Raw genomic sequence first — 24876 nt, forward strand, 5'->3', positions numbered from 1 at the left:
TGATGTGTATTGGACAGCTAACATGATTTGTTAACACTTGAATATCGGCAAAAATCAAACATTTTTGATACTTTGAACTCCATTTCAATCAATTTCTAGTTCTGAAACCAATAAAAATAATCTCTATTTCTAAAATATATCTTCCATTCTATGAAATGAAACCAAGAAACTGAGAATACAACAAAAAATCCACATGAAAATACACTGCAAAGTACCAGTTTTAAATCTAAAAGATGGTTTCTCATGCACTGCATGCTGCAGGATTTTTTTTTTTTTTTTTTACATGATGCACACTTATTGTACAAACCCATTCTCTCATATCTAGGCCCAAATTTACCAACGCAACTTATCTAGGTGAACGAACTGAGCTCATGGCACAATACAACAGCATGGACAGTAACCTCAAACCCGTAGTACTATGGCACGGACAATGAAAAAATTAAAAAATGTATTATTTACTTCACAACACAGTGTGAAAAATTTTGTTCTACTGTTTAGGAAAATCCTGTACTTACTATTATATTGTCTTTCCAAATTTAATGCACCTCTAAGCAGTGATAAAATTAAAAAATCTGAAGTGTTGACATTACAATTGAAAGTTGAAATTTCAACAACATACAGGGCAGAAAGAAAACATATATATTTTGTTATGCATAATACCATTCCTCTCTTCCTCCCACAAAGAGAACAACACATCTGTCCCCCCTTAAGTTGCCTAACCTCACCACGATAGCAACTATAGGGTGAATAAACTTGAGATGGTTTATGTGCACAAGACCATGTAAAGATAGAAATTAAATGCCAAGATGGGCCAGAATGCAACAAGAAAGGCAAATGATGCGAGGGTAAGAAGTGGCAAGCACTAGGTGAGGAAACGGCATACACAGCCATCATGCAGGCAACTCTTACTTTATGCAGCTGACGTATTACAGGCTATCAACACTTTGTTGCACATAAAAAATGTAAAAACTTGGCTTTTCTCTTCCATGTACTCTCATGTGTAACACAAGAGATCTTTTCTTTCAGATACACTAAATGGGGCCTGTTATTGTCTCCTTGTAAGTTTCCATAACTGACCAATCACACAATGAATGTATAGTGCATAAGCAGAACTACCAATAAGAGAGAATACAGTGGACCCCCGGTTAACGATATTTTTTCATTCCAGAAGTATGTTCAGGTGCCAGTACTGACCGAATTTGTTCCAATAAGGAATATTGTGAAGTAGATTACTCCATTTCAGACCCCCAAACATACACGTACAAATGCACTTATATAAATAAACTTGCATAATTGGTCGCATTGGGAGGTGATCGTTATGCGGGGGTCCACTGTATTGCATAATAAATTTGGATAGTGAGGCAACCAGCACAAGTGCATTCAAATGTAAATACTGTGCTACGAACTTCACGGACTTGATGCATCATACCAGTTGACTAACGAATAACAGACAGGGCCCAAGAGTTGCAGCTCGATCCCTGTAAACAGTTAGGCAATAACACATGCACATTCATGTTAAATTGCATACATGCATAAATACACAATATGCAGATACTGTCTGTATATGAAGAATTAATTTTGTATATTGTCTTTACTGCATTAGAGTAATCTGAGCAGATTTTGGAAAATAATATCTGAGGTAATATTAATTTAACTTCATTTATAATATACAAATAGAAAAAAACAAATCTCTCACAATCTCGTCACTACACTAATCTCAGAAAAAAAAAAAACTCACAATCTCGTCACTACACTAATCTCGTCACTGACCTTATCACGAATTGTATAGGTGACACCTTCACCAGCTTCTTTGCACCACCCTCGGATTCTATCTTCAAATGTTTCTATCTCTGATGGGCAAATGCGGATATCAAATGCTACTGATAATTCTGCTGGGACAACATTCACTAGTACTCCACCCTGTAAGAAAAATCAATGTTCTTTGACTGTATTTCTTGGCAGTTATTTCTCAGTATTTTATTATTATATTTATAGGAAAGCACTAAACCCCACATGGACTATACAATACCCAGCAAATACTGTAAAAGGTAATTAGGCTTGATCAAAGGGAAGGGAGGGATACCTCAAAGTCTTGGATCAAGAGCTTTTAAAGGGATTTCTCAGCATGGGTTTGGAAATATTAACCCTTTGATTGTTTTCGACGTATAAATACGTCTTACGAGCCAATGTTTCTAATGTATATATACTCAATAATTCTAGCGGCTTCAAATCAAGCAGGAGAAAGCTGGTAGGCCCACATGTGAGAGAATGGGTCTGTGTGGTCAGTGTGCACCACATAAAAAAAATCCTGCAGCACACATTGCGTAATGAGAAAAAAAAAACTGATCGTTTTTTTGGAATAAAACGCCAACTTTGAGGTGTATTTTCGTATAGTATTTATCATTGTATTTGCGTTTTCTTGGTCTTAGGTGATAAAATGGAAAATATATTACAGAAATAGAGATGATTTTCATTACTTTGACGATGAAAACGACCTTGAAACTGAGCTCAAATTAGAGGAAATGTTTGATTTTTACCAATGTTCAGGAGTAAATAAATCACACCACACGTCCAATACACGTCAACTGGGGAGTCTAATATTCTTTCACTAGTGCACTGATATTATTTATACCATTTTTACAATAATGCAGTAGTCTGCATAACAGTAAATTTTGTATTTTTTTGTATGAATAAAAAATCAAAATAGAAAGCAATAATAATACAAGAGGGGCCTAGAGATGTGACTAATGAACAGAGGATATGCTATTTTAGTGCCAAGAATGTCTACCTTGTTTATTCTGGACCCTATTTTGAAACTGGCATCTTTTTTAATTTGTGTGAAATTGGCCAAATTGCCAATTTCTGACCACTATATTGGGTAGTTCAAATTGGTAAATGGGCGGTTTCTTGTACTCAGCTGATAGATAAAATGGAGTTCTAAAGAAATAGCTATGAGTTTGGTCAACTGGAACAACGAAATTGGCTGAAAACAGGGCTCAAAGTCGGCGAAATCGACGATACACATATGTCGCCGATTCCGCTAACTTCGCGGAAGTGTAATTCTATGAGTTTTCGACCAAATTTCGAACTTTTGGTGTCGTTACCATCGGGAAAAGATTCTCTATCGTTTCATAAGAAAAATTTTTTTTTTTCGAATATTTGGCGACATAGAATGACAGTTTCAGAAAGGGGCCTGAAACAGTCAAAGGGTTAATAACCAACATACATTAAAACTGGGTAAATCATTTCTTCTCAGCTAAATTTCAAGGCCAATCAGTGACAGGATAAATACTATACGAAAATACACCTCAAAGTCGGCGTTTTAATCCAAAAAACGGTCAGTTTTTTTTTCTCATTATGCACTGTGTGCTGCAGGATTTTTTTTTTTTATGTGGTGCACACAGACCCATTCTCTCACATGTGGGCCTACCAGCTTTCTCCTGCTTGATTTGAAGCCGCTAGAATTTATGCATATTAGTATGTCCAAAACACTGGCTCGTAAGACGTATATATATGACCAAAACAGTCAAAGGGTTAATCTTTGAAGAAGGCACCTCATCCACTCCCTCTTCCTCCTCTCCTGAAGCAAGTTCCTGAGCTGTGGTCTGATACTGTTCCAGATAAAGCTCTTCCAGCTCTTCAGTGGTTAGCTCTTCCCTGTGGTCCTCCACCAACTCTTCCACATCCTCGCCACTCACCTCCAACCCCATGGACTTGCCCAATGCCACAATACCTTCCACAACAGGCAGAGGGTCGGCAGGGTCAGGGTCAGCCTCAAACCCTTCAAAATCCCTCTGGACGACACACTGTGGCCACAATTGTCTCCAAGCAGAGTTCAAAGTCCTGGAAGTCACTCCTTCCCAAGCCTTACCTATAAGGGTTATGCAGGTGTAGATATTGAAGCGATTCCTCCAGAACTCTCTTAGGGTCAACTTAGTGTCTGAGGTCACTTCAAAGCACTTTTCAAACACTGCTTTTGTGTAGAGTTTTTTGAAGTTAGAAATGACCTGCTGGTCCATGGGCTGGAGGAGAGGAGTGGTGTTAGGAGGCAAGAACTTCACTGTGATGAAACTGTAGTCCCTAGACAGTAGGTCTACCAAGTTTGGAGGATGTGCAGGAGCCCTGTCCAGTAACAGGAGGCACTGGAGTGGCAAATTATTTTCTAGGAGGTAATTTTTCACACTGGGGCCAAACACCTCATGGACCCACTCTTTGAAAATTTGCCTCATGACCCATGCCTTATTATTTGCTTTCCACAAGACACATAACTTGCTCTTAATGACATTGTTTATCTTAAACACTCTGGGATTTTCTGAATGATGCACCAGTAAAGGCTTCACTTGAAAATCTCCACTAGCGTTAGCAGAGAACAAAAGAGTTAGCCTGTCTTTCATAGGTTTGTGTCCTGGCAGTGCCTTTTCCTCCTGAGTAATGTAGGTCCTCTTTGGCATTTTCTTCCAAAACAGGTCTGTTTCATCACAATTGAACACTTGTTGGGGTTTGAATTTTTCAGTGTCTACGTACCCCTTAAATTCATGCACAAATTTTTCAGCCGTCCGTTTGTCTGGACTGGCTGCCTCACCATGCCTTACAACACTGTGTATGCCACTATGCTTCTTAAATTTGTCAAACCAGACTCTGCTGGCCTTAAATTCACTATCAGCATTGGTTCCAGGAGTTTTTTTTACAAGATCAGCATGCAACTGCCTTGCCTTTTCACAAATGATTGTCTCAAACACTATCACCCACCAAAGCTTTATCCTTGATACACACCAGCAACGACTTCTTAACCTGATCAACTGTGGTCTATTTTTGGTTAGCATATCAGCACCTTTCACAACATTAGCTTCCTTGATTTCTTTTCTCTTCACCAGGATAGAAGCGATTGTTGACTTGTTTTTTCTGTACATCCTGGCAAGCTCCACAAGTCGCACACCACTCTCGTATTTTTCTACCATTTCCTTCTTCACGTCTATGGTGTTTCTTACTTTCTATACCACAGGGGTACCACTAGCAAGTTTCTTTGGGCCCATGGTAGCTTATTTCACAGTCGCACAAGCACCAAACACAATGAATTAATAGTGAAATGCTGGAATGAGTGCACAGGATAGTGTTCACTCAAGCATCAACAAAGCCAGACTGGCTCATGATGCCTGCGCAGGGATGCGGACGGAGCGGGCAGGCAGACAGGTCCGGTACCCGGCGGTTCAAAACACAGGGCAAGTTCGATACCCAGGACAAAACTGGTTTGAAAAAAGTGGTCGAAACTCGAAGCGTTCGATAGTCAATACGTTTGAAACTCGGGGTTTCGCTCAGAGGCGTCGCAAGGGGGGGCGGGCTGCCCCGGGTGACATAATTTAGGGAGTGACACCATAGAGCCTCTAAAGACGGAGACACTAATGCACAAAACAGTGCTGCACCAACATAAGAGAAGAATCCTTCGTTTCTATATAGCCTATAATAGGATTACAGAGTACAAATAAACCTATATAGGGAAAATCATTGATTTTGATATGAAAGAGGATTTTGCATAACTGAAGGCAAAAAAAAATGTAAGATCAGATTCATTGAGATGTTACCTGTACTCAAGGTCAAATCGGAGCAAGTGTTTCTCTGATACTGCAATTTTTTTTTTTTTTTTTTTTTTTACACAGGGTTTGACAAGGTTAAGGATCCCTAGCTTTATTGACAAGCTATTTACAGGTTAAGGATTCCTAACTTTATTGGCAAGCTAAGAGCTGTTACCTACATCAGCTCATTTGAAAGCATTTTTATTGTTATGAGACATACAAGTAGGGAACAGGATGAAGTTGGAGCCATCTGTGGGCCAGCATTTTCATTTGATCAGCTGACTTTATCTCGTTGACATCATTATGCTGTACGAATGTGTTCCATACTCGAGTCATCCTGGGTATGTATGATCTCAGATGGAGTGATGTTCTGGAGAAGGGTACAGCCAGAGTGAAGATGCTGCTTCCTGCCCGTCTTGTGGCATAAAAGCTTGTTTCATGCTGTCCTCGAAGTGGATCCAAGTGTGGTATTTTGACAATATTGGCCTTGTACATAACAGTAAGGCCACCCACATCCCTCCTATGCTGAAGGCTCTGCTGAAATGACAGATCTATCCAAGATGGGTCCAGGCGAGAGATGAGACGTCTTGCTCTGTTCTCTACTCTGTCAAGCAGTCGCAGATGAGAGGGGGGGCAGGCAAACCAAGAAAGTGGAGCATACTCTAGGTGTGAGCGTACTTGTGCCTCGTACAGGATCTTGCAACCCCTACTGTCAAGCAGATGCGAGATACGGCGAAGTGCTGTAAGCTTCCTGGCTGCCTTGTTTGCAAGATTTACAACATGGTTCTTCATGGTTAGTTTGGAGTCAAATTTCACCCTAAGGATATCAACTTCTCCAGGTGCCAACACCCTCCCATTCATCCTTACTACTGCGCCAGCATTACCATCATGGTGCCTAGAGACGATCATCATTTGCGTTTTCTCAGGTGCAAATGTTACCTGCCATCTATTTCCCCAAGCTGATATAGCTCTCAGCTGGTGATTGATGTAGCTTAGAGCAGCTGGCATTTCTTCTCTTGGATAAGTGAATGTCAGTGTACAGTCGTCTGCATATGCATGTGATTCTGGGATGAGATGAAGAAGGTCGTTGAAGTAGACATTCCATAACAATGGACCCAGCACGCTTCCTTGTGGAACACTTTCAATTTTTTTTTTTTTTATTGTTGAAGATGAATAAATGTAGGATCTGTTGGCTGTACTCAAAGTGGTATTTGACTTTATGTTTCCTCAATATTACTATGATTATTTAATCATTAACCCTTTGACTGTTTTCGACGTATAAATACGTCTTACGAGCCAATGTTTCTGACGTATATATACTCAATAATTCTAGCGGCTTCAAATCAAGTGGGAGAAAGCTGGTAGGCCCACATGTGAGAGAATGGGTCTGTGTGGTCAGTGTGCACCACAAAAAAAATCCTGCAGCACACATTGCGTAATGAGAAAAAAAAAAACTGATCGTTTTTTTGGAATAAAACGCCGACTTTGAGGTGTATTTTCGTATAGTATTTATCGTTGTATTCGCGTTTTCATGGTCTTAGGTGATAAAATGGAAAACATGTTACAGAAATGGAGATGATTTTCGTTACTTTTACGATGAAAACGACGTTGAAACTGAGCTCAAAGTAGCGGAAATGTTCGATTTTTACCAATGTTCAAGAGTAAATAAATCACACCACACGTCCAATACACGTCAACTGGGGAGTCTAATATTCTTTCACTAGTGCACTGATATTATTTATACCATTTTTACAATAATGCAGTCGTCTGTATAACAGTAAATTTTGTATTTTTTTGTATGAATAAAAAATCAAAATAGAAAGCAATAATAATATAAGAGGGGGCTAGAGATGTGACTAATGAACAGAGCATATGTTATTTTAGTGCCACGAATGTCTACCTTGTTTATTCTGGACCCTATTTTGAAATTGGCATCTTTTTTATTTTGCGTGAAATTGGCCAAATTGCCAATTTCTGATCACCATATTGGGTAGTCCAAATTAGTAAATGGGAGGTTTCTTGTACTCAGCTGATAGATAAAATGGAGTTCTAAAGAAATAGCTATGAGTTTGGTCAACTGGAACAATGGAATTGGCTGAAAATTGGGCTCAAAGTCGGCGAAATCGCCGATACGCATATGTCGCCGAGACCGCTAACTTCGCGGGAGCATAATTCCACGAGTTTTCGACCAAATTTCGAACTTTTGGTGTCATTACCATCGGGAAAAGATTCTCTATCATTTCATAAGAAAAAATAATTTTTTTTTTTTTCAAAAATTGAGCGACATAGAATGACAGTTTCAGAGAGGGGCCTGAAACAGTCAAAGGGTTAATAAAGTTGAGAAGTATTCTCCTGTTTGGTTTATGGTCCTTAAACGTTCTCATTGTTAAACATTAGTCACTGGTCATGTAGTAGTGATGTAACTGGAGTTTACCCCCCATCCCCCCACCTTTGAATATCATGGGGGTGACGCCAAAGATGCTGCCCCGGGTGACACCAACTCTAGCGACACCTCTGGTTTCGCTGCATATGATACAATTTATAAAGACCATAGCTGTCATCAATGACATATACAGAAAGCCTCTTGTTATGCATTTTGGGCAAATTAGGTCAATTTTGTCCCAGGGATGTGATCCACACCAGTTGACTAACACCCAGGTACCTATTTTAATGCTAGGTGAACAGGGACAGCAGGTGTCTTAAGGAAACACGCCGAAATGTTTCCACCGTACCAGGGATTGAACCATAGACCTCAATATATGAGCTGAGTGTGCTACCAACCAAGCTACAAAGGAAGGTAACAATAGTCTTCATACTCAAATTTATAGTATTAACCAATCAAGACCACCACATGCAATTCTTTATATTTTGTAAAACTAATCTGTCACTTTCTCAAGAGACAATAGCAACTAATTAATGGTCCAAGAAACAATAGCAATTAATTAATGGTCCAAGAGATAATAGCAACTAATTAATGGTCCAAGAGACAATAGTAACTAGTTAATGATCCAAGAGACAATAGCAACTAGTTAATGGCCCAAGTCAGACAAACACTCATGAGTTTAATTCTCCTATGTACAGGTTATTTGTGTATTTGTGTATTATTTCTTACCTTAAGGTAAGTAAGATTAACAGTGGTCACATCACCCAAATCAAGTTGAGGGTTGTCTTTCAGTTTCTGCTCTTGTTGATCACGGTAACCAAGAAACGAGTTGATGATGTGGCGAAGCTTCTTACCGACGGTATTTGGAATGAACTGCGATCCATGACCTGGTTGCCCTTGGCATTCGATCGTTACACCTTAAAAAAACATTTGTCTCAGTAAAATTATCACTCGAAGCCACCACCTAAGTATAATTATGAGGGTTATAATCTACTTTATTTCAACTGCTTGTGTATATTATGCAGTAAGGTGTGTGCTAATTTTCTTAATGAGGTAACATTACTTCAGTGGCATTTTTGATAAAACTAAAAGTGATGGTTGTAAAAGGTTGAAAGACTAACTACCATATCCATATGAATATGAAAGTGCAGAAGCAGGAAATGAATTTGAAAAGGTTAAAACTGTGTGTGGTGTAAAGAATGAACAAAAATAAGGTTAGGATACAGGATAGCAAGACGAATGCATAGGGAAAACAAAAGACACTACATGAAGAGAATTATCATTATACTCACAAGAAAGTGCTAAACCCATATGGTTTTCTATTGTAAAAGCAATATTAACATTGGAGAGCAAGATAAATTTCCCCCAAAAAAGTTAATAAAGTTCTTACGCCATGGAGTTCTTTGGCCGTAAAAAACCTCCATTTTCTCGGTTGAGCTTGCATAGCCTTCATCAAGTGCTAGGCCGATGTTCATATTCTTGAACACTTCCATCTTAACAAGATGTCTCATACCATCTCTTCCGCCCAATTCCTCATCTGTGATAGGTAAGTAAAGATATGTCAGAAGCATATGTCAAATGTGCATTAAACTTAATTCTATACATGCAAGTCATTGTGCAACACATGCCTTTGTAACTATGTACTGCACCACTCTCACATACCTTAAACTCTACTGTTTGTAGTCCAGTACCTGGAGTACACCTGGAGAAGATTTTGGGGGGTCAATGCCCCTGCAGCCCGGTCTGCAGCCAGGGCTGAATGCTATCATAATAAACATACAGCCTCTCCTCACTTACTGACATACTATCGACAACTTGGAGTTACAACGGGCTTTCTGACGAGTTGTTATTGTATACTGTACAAGAACTTGGGTTATGAACGGGCAACACAGCATCTCAGCATCAAGCACCTTAAACATCTCCTTACAGCCACTCAGTACACTAGCTTTCACAGTCTCCTGTTGTTTTTCCTCTTGGAAGAGGAAAAACAAAAGGAAAATGGAAGAAGTACAAAAGAATTCACAGTAAAGGGGTTAGCTGGTGTGTTTGTATGTATGTGTTTACATTCTCAGTGCATCATGGCAGATTAAGAAATGGTTAAAATCTGTGAACAAGGTATGTCAATAGTAATAACCATAATGATAATAATAATAATAAATAATTTCTCTGGAGTGCTTTAAATGTCAGCTACCAAACCTATACAAAATACTTATGACATTTAAAGCACTCCAGATCGATTATTTACTATTATTATTTTAAATTATTATTATAATAATAAATGCTATTTTTGTGTTTTTCTTATGACAAGAGTGATCTAGGAGTGTTTCCCCTGATGTAAACACTGTTTTCTTTCGTTATAGACAAGAGGTACGGACGAGAAAACGTATTTATCTTATGATCTTATCCCAGAGTGGCGGCCTCCAGCCTTACCCCACTCACATAATATGGCATATAGTATATTATTCATTTCAGCGTTTTTATTACAGTTTTAGGGTATTTATCATGTTTCTGATATCAAGTTGGAATAAATGTAATAGATAAATAACCTTTATTACTAATACGTGTATAAGCATAATTACACAACATTTTATTAGCGCCACAGCTAACATCCAACACCCATGACAACTCGCCAGATACTGAATGCTACTCTTCGCCTCTCCACCTCTCATTCATCTCCTCCCACTTTGTAACAATGTTAGATAGTGAATTTAATGTATTTTTCTGTAAGCTTAACTTGTTGTATGTGTATTTTACTTTTATATATTACAGAAAATAATAATAGAGTTATGCAAATTAAAATAAAGTTATCAAGCTGGAGTTTCATTTTCATTTTATTTTTTTTCTAATATACATATTTAATTCACCATTTGGCATCATTACAAAGTGGGCAGAGCTACAGCAGAGGGAGACGGAGCAGTGTTTCAGTTACTCATGATTCCCCATGACTTAATGATGCTTCACCTCTCTAAAATATTGTATAATTATACTATTACTATCAAGAAATGTTATCCACCTATCATATTTATTCCAGAATATTAGGTATAACATAAATAACATAGAGGCACGATAAAGACACCCAAACTAATAAAAACTGACATTATATAGAGAGGTATTGAAGGGTGGATGGCGGAGAGATAAAAAAAAAAAAAGTGACGAGAAAACGTTACATGCCTGAAGGGTAACTATAGAAGATCAGTCTTATCCAATGCAAAAACTGAAAAAAAGTACGATTTTCTAAAAAAAAAAAAAAAAAAAAAAAAAAATAAAAAAAGGTAATTACCTATGCATACATTTCCTGGAATATCTCGGAAATAAGTCATTGACCTATTTCATGTTGTATTACCACTAATAATAAACAGATTGAAAGGAATTTCCCAACAAACATAAAACTGAAAGTTTTAATTTTGAGTGGACACTTTTGAAGTGTCAGTAAGGGGTGAATCCTCGATTAGCGACAAAATCATTTACCGACAGGGTCTTAGGCCCCTATCTCCATCGTTAAGTGAGGAGAGGTTGTATATTAAATTTAGGTAAGTCCTTACCAAACAATTTGTAGGAAAAGGTACTTACTACATACAGTTAAACCCCCGTATCCAAATATTCAGGTTCTGTGGTTTCAGTTATCCACAGTTTACCATGACAGCCCAAAAATATCCCTTAATAATGGCCACAAAGCACAAAAGCAGTGATGACTGCAGTTCTTCAGAGCCTAAGAGAAGTCGTAAAGTGCTTCCCATCAGTGAAATAAATTATAATTCTCCATGACTGTAATTTATCAATTAAACTTTATACATATAGAGTCTGCTACTATCCACAGGTCTTGGAACGTAGCTTCCTAGGATACAGGAGGACTACTGTACTTCACATTGGTATAAAATGGCACATTATAAATAGTAATGAGAGAGGTACCTTTCCAGCATTCAAGTTTCTCCATTTTAATCTATCAAAGTACAATATACAATGACTCAATACACAACCAAGTGGCATGCAATTAATCTTATATTCGATTTAATATGAGAGAGAAATATACTTTTCCAGCAGTTGCAGCAGCTGGCAAACTCTTACAAAGAACTGAACTACAATATAACAAGGTATTACATTATTATACTAAAAGATTATATTACATTAAAAGATAAAGAATCTAACACAGAGTTGCCACAGTTGTTTTTGGCTGATGACTCTGTGCTTCTGGGAGATTCAGCAACTGGTGGATGAGTTTGGTAGAGTATGTAAAAGAAGGAAATTAAAAGTGAACATAGGAAAGAGTAAGGTGATGAGGAAAACAAAAATTTTTGGTAATGAAAGACTGAATATCACATTGGAGGGAGGAAGTATGGAGGAAATGAATATATTCAGATATCTGGGAGGGGGCCTGTTAGCAGATGGGTCTATGAAAGACCAGGTGACTTGTAGAATTGATGAGGGAAGGGGAAAGGAGTGCCTGACAGAGGAGTCTGTGGAGACTAAGAACATTATCCATGGAAGCAAAGAGGGGAATGTATGAGAGTATAGTTATACCAATGCTCTGATATGGATGTGAAGCTTGGGTGGTGAATGTTGAAACAAAGAGAAGGCTATAGGCAGCAGAGATGTCAGGTGTGAAGGCAATGTGGTGTGAGTATAATGCAGAGAATCCATAGTTTGGAAATTAGGAGAAGGTGCAAGGTTACTAAAAGCATTATCCAGAGGACTGAGGAGGGGTTGTTCAGGTGGTTCAGACATTTAGAGAGGGTAGAACAAAACAGAATGACTTGGAGAGTGTATAAATCTGTAGTGGAAGGAAGGTGGGGTAGATTATTATTATTATTATTATTATTATTATTATTATAATCATGGGGGAGCGCTAAACCCGTACAATTATACAGCATATGTGGGGGGGGGGGATGGAAGGTATTCAGGCTCAATTCAGGGAACTGGAGCACAGATACAATTCCCTAGATCAAGAGCCCCTCACCAACACGAGGAACCTCCCTTGAGGGGAAGGTGGGGTAGAGGTTAGCCTAGGAAAGGTTGGAGGGAAGAGACAAAGGAGGTTTTGTATGCAAGGGACTTGGACTTCTAGCAGGTGTGTGTGAGCGTGTTAGATAGGATCAAGCGGAGACAAATGGTTTTTATGACTTAACATTCTGTTGGAGAGTGAGCAAACATTTATGAAGGGATACAAGAAAACCGGCAAGCAGGACTTAAGTCCTGAAGGTAGGAAGTACAGTGCCTGCACTCTGAAGGAGGGATGTTGATATGTTGCAGTTTTTTAACTGTAGTATAGGTGTGCCTCTGGAAAGACAGTGATGGAGTGAATGATCATGAAAGTGTTTCTTCTTTTTCAGGTCACCCTGCCTTGGTGGGAGATGGCCAGTGTACTAATAAAAAAATAATTATTATATTAACAATTTAGAAAACTGACAATGAACAAGACTATGTTGGCAACATTTGTGATTAGGTCATCAAGGCTGATGGACTGAACAACATATCTGTTGGCTGCGGGACTGATTACCTCAAAATCCCTCTTTGCATGTTCTACCATTTTCCTCTCTATTGGACTAATAAAGATATCCAAGTGTTGCATATACAGTGGACCCCCGGTTTACGATATTATTTCATTCCAGAAGTATGTTCAGGTGCCATTACTGAACGAATTTGTTCCCATAAGGAATATTGTGAATTAGATTAGTCCATTTCAGACCCCAAACATGCATGTACAAATGCACTTACATAATTGGTCGCATTGGGAGCTGATCGTAAACCAGAGGTCCACTGTATCTTATTTATGTGAAAAGTAGTACAGTATTGGTTTGCATACCAGGTACAAATGTCAGATGAATGGTACGGAGGAATTTGTGTCCATCTTTTTTAAGTCGTTTGAGAGCCTCCAAGTACTGGATACCAACACATTTCATATCTTGGGTTCCTCGTCCATAGATGTCCCCATTTTCATCCTTGTGAGCACTGAAAGGGTCATATTTCCAGTAGTCCTGCAAGAAAATGTTTATGCACATGAAACAAACGACTTTATTTAGAATACATTAAAATACAATATAGTATATAGATACTAATATTTAAAAGAAACAAAGAGAAGCAGCTTACAGGAAATACTGGGACAACATCAGTATGTGAATTGAGGAGAAGTGACTGCAAGTCGGGTTGTTCTCCTAACAGTGTCATGATAACTGCTGGTTTACCAGGTATGCACTCAACTACCTGGAACTCAGCCTCCAGGTCTTTGGCCTGTTTTTGTAAATACTCCGTACAACTAGCTGCAAATAATAAGAGAAAAAATAATAAGCTGGAAAGAAACTTATCTAATTAAATCTAATGCTCTAAATAATCTTGGTTTTCTTGAAACTCATCAAAGGTATATGAAAGGAATACTGTACTATACTTTCTCATACAGCCTCTCCTCACTTAACAATGGTGTTCCGTTCCCGAGGCCACATTAAACGAATTCGTTGCTAAGTGAGGAGCATACTAAAATGGTAGCGAGTTTGTGTCAATCATCTTTCATGTTGTTTTAACCCTTTCAGGGTCCGTCCCATAGATCTACAGCTTCATGTTGAGTGTCCAAACCGTAGATCTACGCCAAAATTCTAGCGCCGTCAAATTTAGAGCGAAAGCGCTCATAGGCCTACATGCGAGAGAACGGGTCTGCATGGTGGGTGTGCGTCATAAACAAAAAATCTAGGCGCCCGCATAGCATTGTGGGAACGCCATCTCAGTTACCCTTGTTCACCATGCCTCGTCGCAAGTCAGCTCTCACTCCATGGAAAATTGGGACTCTCCTCTTCCTATCTGATAGTTCTGACACTGATGGAAGTGGAAATGAAGACGAATTCTTTGGCTTTGATCAGTTAGTGACCGAAAGGAATGACCAGGATATCGATAATAGTGCAGAAAACCCTGACGATCCTCAACCTTCTACCTCTGGTGTGGGCACTCGTCAGTCACAGTCAGTTGTACCTCAACGCAAGAGAAAACTAATATTTTCATGTGGCCAGGCCTCTGACTTCAGTAATGATGATGATAGTGACGTGGATTGTGATTTTATTGCGCTTGACGATCATTCGAGTAGTAATAGTGAGGAATCATATTCACCAGTGAAGCGTCGGTATGTACGCCGCCGCATGCGCTCGGGTAGTGTACCCTATGCTGTGCCCAGGGGACGGAGTACATCCCGTGGCCCTACACCAGGTTTAGATAGTGATAGTGAGGATGATGTGGCTACACTTGGCATGGATAGACCACAGGCATCAGCAGATGGTGGTAGTGGTGATGGTAGTGGCACTGCCATACGTGACTCACCAGCCCAGGCTGGGACCCATGCTGCTGACTCCTCAGTTCAAGGACAAAGTGGAGCGTCAGCCACCAGCCCACCACAACCACAACCACCCGCACAACCAGCCTATGATGTCCAGTATCCACCAGCAAACCGTATCTGGGATTGGCAGCAAAATCCCAATTTTGTTCCCAAGCCCCACCACTTTGATGACGCTTAAAGTGGAATTCTACCTACCTGTCCCCTTGGAACCACGGCCAATGAACTGGAATTCTTTGAATTATTCTTTGACCAGCCACTGATGGAAACTATTGTCAGGGAAAGTAATAAGTATTTTGACTACACCATGGCAAATACGATCATATCACCAGTCAAGACTACACCGGTGGAAAGAGACGACTGTTGCAGAAATGTATTTGCTTTTTGCAACAATAATGCTTATGCCTCATGTCTATAAGCATAATATAAAAGCATACTGGTCCACAGATCGGCTAATTTCTACCCCGGTCTTCAGTGAAATCATCCCAGTGAACAGGTTTATCTTACTGTTACGTATGTTGCACTTCTCTGACAAAACCAGGCCTGACAGAAGTGACAGGTTATACAAGATTAGAAATGTTTTTATGTATCTCAAACAAAAGTTCAGCATATACTTTTATCCATTCAAGAATCTTGTAATTGACGAGTCTTTGATTTTGTTCAATGGTAGACTGTTATTCAAGCAGTATATACCGAGCAAGAGGAAACACTTTGGTATAAATCTGTTTGTACTCTGTGACTGTGACAGTGGCCTGGTGTTGGATATTGTTGTATACATGGGAAGTAAAACACTGAAAGATACCAAGATGTTATTGGGTATCTCAGGTGACGTAGTGAGAAACATGATGGCACCTTATCTTGGTAAGGGGCATACATTATATACCGATAACTGGTACACAAGCCCATTACTCAGTGATTTCTTGCGAGTGAACAAGACAGATGTGTGTGGCACAGTGCATTCTAATCATAAACATATGCCCAGGCTCAACGCAGGTGCTCGTGGTGATGACGTGCAGGTGTTTACTGCCAATGACATCATGGCATTACGGTGGCATGACAAACGAGATGTCACATTGCTGACAACCATTCACCGTAATGAAATGCAAGACAGTGGCAAAGTTGATCGAGTGCCTAATGAACATATTCGAAAACCAGTGACAATGATTGATTATACACAACATGCGCTTGGTTGACAAATGTGACATGCAGATTGGTTTTCTCGATTGTGTTCGTAAGAGTTACAAGTGGTACATGAAACTTTTCTTCCATCTCATGGACATTTCAATGCTCAATGCATATAATATGTACCAAATAAAGACTGGCAACAGACCACCGTATGGTGAATTTTGTTTGTCTGTTGTCAGACAACTCATAATGAAGTACCAGGTAAGAACACCTGCTATACAACAAGGCCCTCGAATTCCTCAGGATATACCCAAGCGTTTGAGGAGGGAAGGTGATCATTTCATAATACAGCTTCCTTCAACTCGGAAGAAATTTGCTCAGAAGAGATGCATCGTCTGTGCACAAACAAAACGACGGCAACAAAGACGCAAAGACACTCGGTTTATGTGTGAGGAATGTAAGGTGCCTCTGTGCATGGTGCCTTGTTTCAAGGAGTTCCACAAGCTCCAGCAGTTCTAAAACCATGTCCAGTGATTGTAAATATGTAAATATAAGATAGAGCATTAGTATTATACAAGATTTGTGCATGTTTATTGTAATAAACAACAGTGGTAAACAATAATATGATAATAACTTTAGTGCGGTTATTATGTTCAATACAGTGAGTTTATATATATACATTATATACAGAATTGGTCTCTCAGGCCCCAAATGTTAGTAGGAAAAGAAAAAAATTGGAAAAGAAAAGAAAAAACTACAAAAACTGCTAAATAAAGTAATGTGCGTATGTGGAATTCGTCGATGTTGCCGCCACCACATCATTTTGGACAAACTTCTTGGCACTATCTCGGTAAGTACTGACCAGAATTTTTTTTTTTTGTCTTATTACCTTCACAAAAATATGCTCTCTAATTCTGTAAGAAAAAAAAAATGTTTTTTTTTTCAAAATTTCTTGGACACTGGAGCACCACTTCAGATTTTGGCCTTGGACCCTGAAGGGGTTAGTGTCACCTTTACACCATTTATTACATTTCTGGTATATCTTTTAAATGTTTATAGTAGTGTACTGTATATTGAAATAAAGATAGAGGAAATCAGCTCTAATACAGTATATATATATTATTTAGGTAATACATGTACTGGTTAGAGAGTCTGTCATAAGTCCAAGGCGTTGGTAAACGAGTACATCGCCAAGTGAGGAGAGGCTGTATACTGTATTAAAAATAGGACAGGGTATTACCATTTGTGAAGAAACAAGTGACTTTAAATTAATATACACGATATAAAAAATTCATTACTTTAAAATATTATTTGGTTTAATATGACAGTCGACTATAGCAAAGATCAATTGCTGCATAGCAACACTGCATCTTTTCTTTGATGAATAATCTAATGTTATTTCATAACCTGAAGTAAACTGAATCAGTGACATTTTAGACCAGCAAAAATCACTTCAATAACTTTCTAAATTTTTTATTTAAAAAGTGTATTAGTCTGGACATAGAAAAAAAATTACCTTCATTGCTAACATATATCCCATGCCACAGCTTCATCATACAATTATTATTATTATCACAACTAAGCTAAAGGTGTATCATCATACAGTTATGTATCTAGTTAATGCAATGTGAAAATTTCAGGTCTGATATTAAGAAAACCATAGATGGCAGTTAATTTAATCTGGCTGATGCAAAGTGTGGATACCATCTCAAGGTTAAGATAAGATAAGATAAGATTTCGTTCGGATTTTTAACCCTGGAGGGTTGGCCACCCAGGATAACCCAAGAAAGTCAGCGTGTCATCGAGGACTGTAACTTATTTCCATTGGGGTCCTTAATCTTGTCCCCCAGGATGCGACCCACACCAGTCGACTAACACTCAGGTACCTATTTGCTGCTAGGTGAACAGGACAACAGGTGTAAGGAAACGTGTCGAAATGTTTCCACCCGCCGGGAATCGAACCCGAGCCCTCTGTGTGTGAAGCGGGGGCTTTAGCCACCAGGCCATCGGGTCACCACCCTTACTGACTCTGCTTCTTGCATACTCCTAACCATCACTGGTCAAAGAGAAGTCAGATTTTTAACCCTGGAGGGTTAGCTACCCAGAATAACCCAATAAAGTCAGTGCATCATTGAGGACTGTGTCTTATTTCCAGTGGGGTCATTCAATCTCGTCCCCCAGGCCCCTACTCATACCAGTTGGCTAACACCCAAGTACCTACTTACTTGATAGGTGAACAGGACAACAGGTGTAAGGAAACAAGCTCAATGTTTCCACCCAGCTGGGGATTGAACCACGGACACTCAGTTTGTGAGGGGAGAGTGGTGCTTACCATGCCGCAGTATGACCCTTGTGGCTTAAGCACTTGGTTTTTCATTGTAATAAATATTATAATAATAATAATAATATCTATTTCTACAAGTACATGTACAAGGTACAGTCCTAGCTGACATCAATGATATGCTACTACAAAGAAAGCCACTTGTTATGCAGAGCATTTTGGACAAATTAGGTCAGTTTTGTCCCAGGATGCGACCCACACAGCTGACTGACATGCAGGTACCCATTTTACTGATGGGGAACATAGACAACCGGTGTAAAGAAACACGCCCAATGTTTCTACCCTCGCCGGGAATCGAACCCAGACCCTCGCCGTATGAGGCGAGAGCTTTAGCCACCAGGCCACGGGGCTATGATGTGTAGACAAGGAAGAGTTAATCTCAGGTGTATATCACCATTATATACTGTAGTGACTGGGAATTGGGAGATCATTAGACTTGATCCACAGGGTGAGAAGCTCACTAGCATTAAGACATGCCTAGCAATGACCACTGCCGGGTATTATTATTTAGGCTTCAAACATTTGAAATACGTAAAACTGCTTCACATAGTAAATTATGAAGAATTTAGCTGAGAAAAACTCGAAAAAAAAGACATTGGCAGTAATGTTCCCATATAATATTGTAGAGTACTGTAATAACTTTTTATTTTCCAATACTTGCTTGTAACTGGAGTAAAATAAGCCATCCTGAGATATCAGCATCACCATATTATTATTATAATCAAGGGGGAAGTGCCTAGGGGGGGCATGGAAGGTATTTAGGCTTAATTCAGGTAACTGGAGCACAGATCCAATTCCCTAGATCAAGAGCCCCTCACCAGCATCAAGGCACCTTCATTGAGATGGCAGCATCGCCAAAGTATGTATATTCAGGTACAAATACACACATGTACAATTATCATATATAGTAAACAGATGTGTAAAATACATAGGACAACCCAAAAAAAGTAAGTGATTTATTTCTATTATTATAACGTTAGTGCAAGTGATAAGTCACTGTGTCAGACTTACTGGGAGGGTTATCCTAGGTAATCTACATTAATATGTATGATTATTTGTGTAATTTGTAGTTACGCGATAGCCCTTGTGGTTTAGCGCTTCTTTTTTTATCATAATAATGTAGTTACGCGTACCTGTACCTAAATAAACTTACTAACAACTTTATTTCAGCATGATACAATGTACATAGATGTGTATTATTATAATCATGGGGAAGCGCTAAACCCGTAGGATTATACAGCGCCTGGGGGGGGATGTGGAAGGCATTCAGGCTTAATTCGGGGAACTGGAGCACAGATCCAATTCCCTAAATCAAGAGCCCCTCACCAACATCAAGGAACCTTCCTTGAGGGGATATAGATATATAATATTCAGTTACTCATGCAGAAAGTCCATAGTAACGCTGATAATTTTTATTTAATTTTTATTTGATCATGATGATGTAGTAACAAGTCTTACCATAGTCAGGATGAGGATGAACCGTCTTTATCTTTATGTAGTTGCGGAAATTGGTAACGGCTGGATTTTCTTGTTCAGTCATCATTAATGGTGTCAGCCTGAACTGGTCACTACAATAAATTATATAATTTAGCTTCTGTTGGATTTCAGAGCCACTGACAGCATACGCAGTATCGAGCCCGCGTGCTGGGGGTGTGAAGGGCCACTGACAGCAGTGTTTTGTTCCACTTCAACGTGTCCTGACACACAGATGTAAAATTATCCTGGATTATCCTGGGTGGCTAACCCTCTAGGGTTAAAAATCCGAACGAAATCTTATCTTAAACCCTTTCTATCTACCTACCGTAGCATTTGAAAAATAGTAATAAAAATAATATCTATTTCTACAAGTACATGTACAAGGTATACAGTCCTAGCTGACATCAATGACATAACTATATAGAAAACAGATTATTATAATAAAAAAGAAGCGCTAAACCACAAGGGCTATACAGCGGGTTTGTTATGCAGACCATTTGGGGCAAATTAGGTTAATTTTATCCCCCATGATGCGACCCACACCAGTCGACTAACATCCAGGTACCCATTTTACTGATTACCTGGAGTTTACCTGGAGAGAGTCTGAGATCAGGCCTCACGGTGGATCAGGGTCTGATCAACCAGGCTGTTACTACTGGCCGCTGGGTGAACATAGACAACCGCTGTAAGGAAACACGCCCAATGTTTTCACCCTTTCCGGGAATCAAACCCGGACCCTCGCCGTGTGAAGCAAAAGCTTTGCCTACCAGGCACGAGCAAACCTCGAGTAAGATAGGATTTTTCGGACTTTTAACCCCAGAGGGTTAGCTACCAAGGATAACCCAAGAAAGTCAGTGCGTCATCGAAGGACTGTCTTATTTCCACTGGGATCCTTAAATCTTGTCCCCCAGGATGCGACCCACACTAGTCGACTAACACCCAGATACCTACTTACTGCTAGGTGATCAGGGGCAGCATGTACAAGGAAACATGCCCGTACCACCTGTGCTGGGGAGCGATCCCCGGCCCCTCAGTGTGACACCTGAGAACACTCGCAACCTAGCGACAATCACCCACACCCAACCACGAGTATTGCCTGAAACTGGACGATGAAAGAAAAAACATTTTCCTTACAAATAGAAACTCGAACAAAAAAAATCTTAATTATGTCTGGTGGACCCATTTGTTCAAGCCCCAGCAAAGGAGGACACGCATACCCAACCTGAGTCAGTAACCGGCTGCATACTAAAACCGTGAAACACCCGCAGGAAAGTATAGCTGAAACACCCGCAGGAAACTATAGCTGATGATACCCTCCAAGGCTTTCATGTGCCCAGCAGGGAAAAATAGATGACATGCCTTCCAGTAAGAAAACGAAAAATCTGTCACTTATCTTCAGGCGAGAGCGAAACGCCCAAACGTCAACAAAAGCTGGCCAAAAGTACCGGCCACCCTGATTCGCTTGTGTTTTTAGGGGTAGCTAAACCTTATGCTTTATTGAGCCTTTCTTCCTAGGAGTAAGTTGGATAAATCTGGACGAAAATTCTAAAGGAAATGAAGTTTCTTCTGAAAAGAGAAACAGGAACAGTAAATTAATTATAAAGTGAGATGGAATCGTTTTCCCAAACCCCAGCAAGGTTAGATCCACAGCCCTTCCCTGGCCTGGTGGCGGTGGCCTGGTGGCCTGGTGGCTAAAGCTCCCGCTTCACACACGGAGGGCCCGGGTTCGATTCCCGGCGGGTGAAAACATTTCGACACGTTTCCTTACACCTGTTGTCCTGTTCACCTAGCAGCAAATAGGTACCTGGGTGTTAGTCGACTGGTGTGGGTCGCATCCTGGGGGACAAGATTAAGGACCCCAATGGAAATAAGTTAGACAGTCCTCGATGACGCACTGACTTTCTTGGGTTATCCTGGGTGGCTAACCCTCCGGGGTTAAAAATCCGAACGAAATCTTATCTTCCCCTTACTGAAGTCAAAACAATAGGCTTTCCCTATTATTATTATTATAATCAAGGGGGAAGCGCTAAACCCGGAGGATTATACAGCGCCTGGGGGGGGGATGTGGAAGGCATTCAGGCTTAATTTGGGGAACTGGAGCACAGATCCAATTCCTTAAATCAAGAGCCCCTCACCAACATCAAGGAACCTTCCTTGAGGGGAGGCTTTCCCTAAGCCATGGTTCAATCCCCAGCACGGGTGAGAGATAGATAACGTTGGACATGTTTCACTCCCACGTCCTTCATGTTAGTTTTTCACTCTGTTGTGTGGTTAGGATTTGTTTTATACATCGTTAGTTTTAATTTCCTCGAGTTTTCCATAGCGGAGTAACAGAAATTTGTCTTCATTGTTTTCTGAGGTCCATTTAAAGATTTGGTTGATGTCCACTTGCAGTGTCTTCGATGGAAGACACTGTCATGCAAAATCGAGTGTCATTCGAGTGGCTTACATCTCTGTATGTCAGACATGAGGATGAGAAACAGGATGGGAGATTATTATTATAATCAAAAAGAAGTGCTAAGCCACAAGGGCTATACAGCGAGAAACAGGATGGGAGAGAGTACTGTACCTTGTGGGACAGCCTTTCACTGTATTATTATTATAATCAAAAAGAAGCGCTAAGCCACAACGGCTATACAGCGCTGCAGGGTAGGGAAGGAAGCGAGGGTATTGGATGGCAGAAGGGAGGAGGGATGATCAGTAGGTTACAGAAAACAGCGGGGCAGGGGATAGTACGGGGGTAGGGGGTAGCAAGAGATTGAAGTAGAAAGGGCTGAAGGTATCAGAATTTGTGAAGTCAGTTGTCAAAAAGTCAATGAGAGAGTCTGGATGAAAGGTGGGTCCATCAGCGAGAAGGGAAGGTAAAGAGAGAGCAGCAGAGCGAAGACGACGACGGAGGTAAATTCTGCGTGCTCGTTGATAAAGTGGGCAGTCCAACAGAATGTGGCCGACTGATAATGGAACTTGGCAATTCTCACAGAGAGGAGCAGGGCGCCTCTCCATGAGATATCCATGAGTAAGACGAGTATGGCCAATGCGAAGATGGGAGAGAGTAGTCTCCCAACCTCGACACTGGTGATAAGACGGCCAGTAACCTATACTCGGTTTAATAGATTGAAGTTTGTTGCTGAGCATAGTAGACCAACGTTGTTGCCAACGGGTGTGAAGTTGGGAAGATATTGCAGCAAAATAGTCCGTAAATGGAATACCTCTACATGAAACTGGTAGGTCATGTACTGCTGACCGTGCAGCAGTGTCTGCCTGTTCATTGCCCTGTACGTCAACATGACCAGGGACCCAACAAAAAACAATATCTTTATGCTTGGTAAAGATGCGGCGTAGCCAAAGTTGGATACGGAGGACTAAGGGGTGAGGTGTATCAAATTTCTGAATAGCCTGTAAAGCACTAAAGGAGTCTGAGACAACCACAAATGATGACACAGGCATAGATGCAATACGGATAAGTGCTGTAAGGATGGCATACAATTCAGCAGTAAAAATACTAGCCGAAGATAGTAAATGCCCTTGTACGACGCTGTCCGGAAACACTGCTGCGAATCCTACGCCGTCAGAAGACTTAGAGCCAGGAGACATCGTCAAATCAACAGTATAAAACTCCAAGGTATAGGACGGTTATCCCTCAGTGCCAGTCGTGGGAAAGAAGTGAATAGTTAAACAGTCAAGGTTAATGTTTTAGTAGCTGACCTATATTCAGCTGACCAGTGTACAGTGAGAGAATCATAGCAGAAAAAGCCAAATATATCTATAAACTCAAGGAAAGTCAGGTGGTGTTACTCCCCTCAGTGTTTTAAAAATGGCTGAGTCAGCAGAACAGGTCAGGAGACAACAACACGACACAACCCCCGATAAATGGAATTGAGGGGGATTTGGAAGGATAAAACCACTGATTAAACCTTTCTGGTCTACCAGAATGGAAAGGAGTTAGAAGTTAATTGGTGAAGCCAGACTGTGAAGTGAGGTGGGTAGGGGAGGGTGAATAAGGGGTTAAATGTAAGGGGGTTGTGAAGTTAAGGGAAAAGTGAGCAGTGAAGAGGGTTTTGAAAAGGTCAACTGTAAGGGTTTTGTGAAGTTAAGGGAAAAGTGAGCAGTGAAGAGGGTTTTGAAGAGGAAATTTTACTAGTAATTCAGTGTAATTAAAGCAGATACTAAGTGTACTAGGGACTGGAAAAGAGAAATAAATATTATTGTATATGAGTAAAAGAGCGAAGAGTGAAAATGGCAGGCATTAGAGGGGTACAGGCTGCCATAATTATATTTATATTTCTTCTTCAATTCCATGAAGAAAGAAATCAGTCATGGGGGTTGGAAAAGGTGAATGGAGTAACAGCGTCCTGGACAGTAAAAGCCCAACAGTTGCCATCCTACCAGAAAAGTAAACCTCACTATCGCCGCAAGGTATGGCAACACCGCATACCCAAACAAAAACAATGGCACACAGCTCTTATTGTAGCGCTCTTAAGTGGTGATATCCAAATTAATCCAGGACCTCAAACTATTGTGCAGAGGCAAAACAGACAGAAAAATGACGGCAATAATGACGGTCTAGTAGCTAGGGATGATAACCTTAACTCCATATGTAATGCATACATAGGTCAATGTGAGACAATACAGCCATTATTATCTCAAACACTACCAAACAGATGTATACACT

The 24876-nt window shown here is 40.1% G+C and overlaps 1 protein-coding gene across 2 annotated transcripts in view; it reads right to left on the reverse strand.

Moving 5' to 3' along the window:
* The window catches only part of LOC128705498 (aminoacylase-1B-like), a 262798-nt gene extending 242397 nt beyond the window's left edge, over nt 1-20401 (reverse strand). For both annotated transcript variants that reach the window (XM_070094087.1, XM_070094086.1), the window contains exons 1-6: nt 20187-20401; nt 14038-14207; nt 13754-13925; nt 9344-9490; nt 8683-8870; nt 1771-1920 (exon numbers count right to left, since the gene is read on the reverse strand). In XM_070094087.1, coding sequence (XP_069950188.1) covers nt 1771-1920; nt 8683-8870; nt 9344-9490; nt 13754-13925; nt 14038-14207; nt 20187-20271 — 912 coding nt within the window. In that variant the 5' untranslated portion in view covers nt 20272-20401. The remainder of the gene's footprint in view (nt 1-1770; nt 1921-8682; nt 8871-9343; nt 9491-13753; nt 13926-14037; nt 14208-20186) is intronic.
* Between the last annotated feature and the right edge of the window lie 4475 nt (nt 20402-24876).

Source organism: Cherax quadricarinatus, chromosome 44, assembly GCF_038502225.1.
Source record: "Cherax quadricarinatus isolate ZL_2023a chromosome 44, ASM3850222v1, whole genome shotgun sequence".
NCBI classification, from domain to species: Eukaryota; Metazoa; Arthropoda; class Malacostraca; order Decapoda; family Parastacidae; genus Cherax; species Cherax quadricarinatus.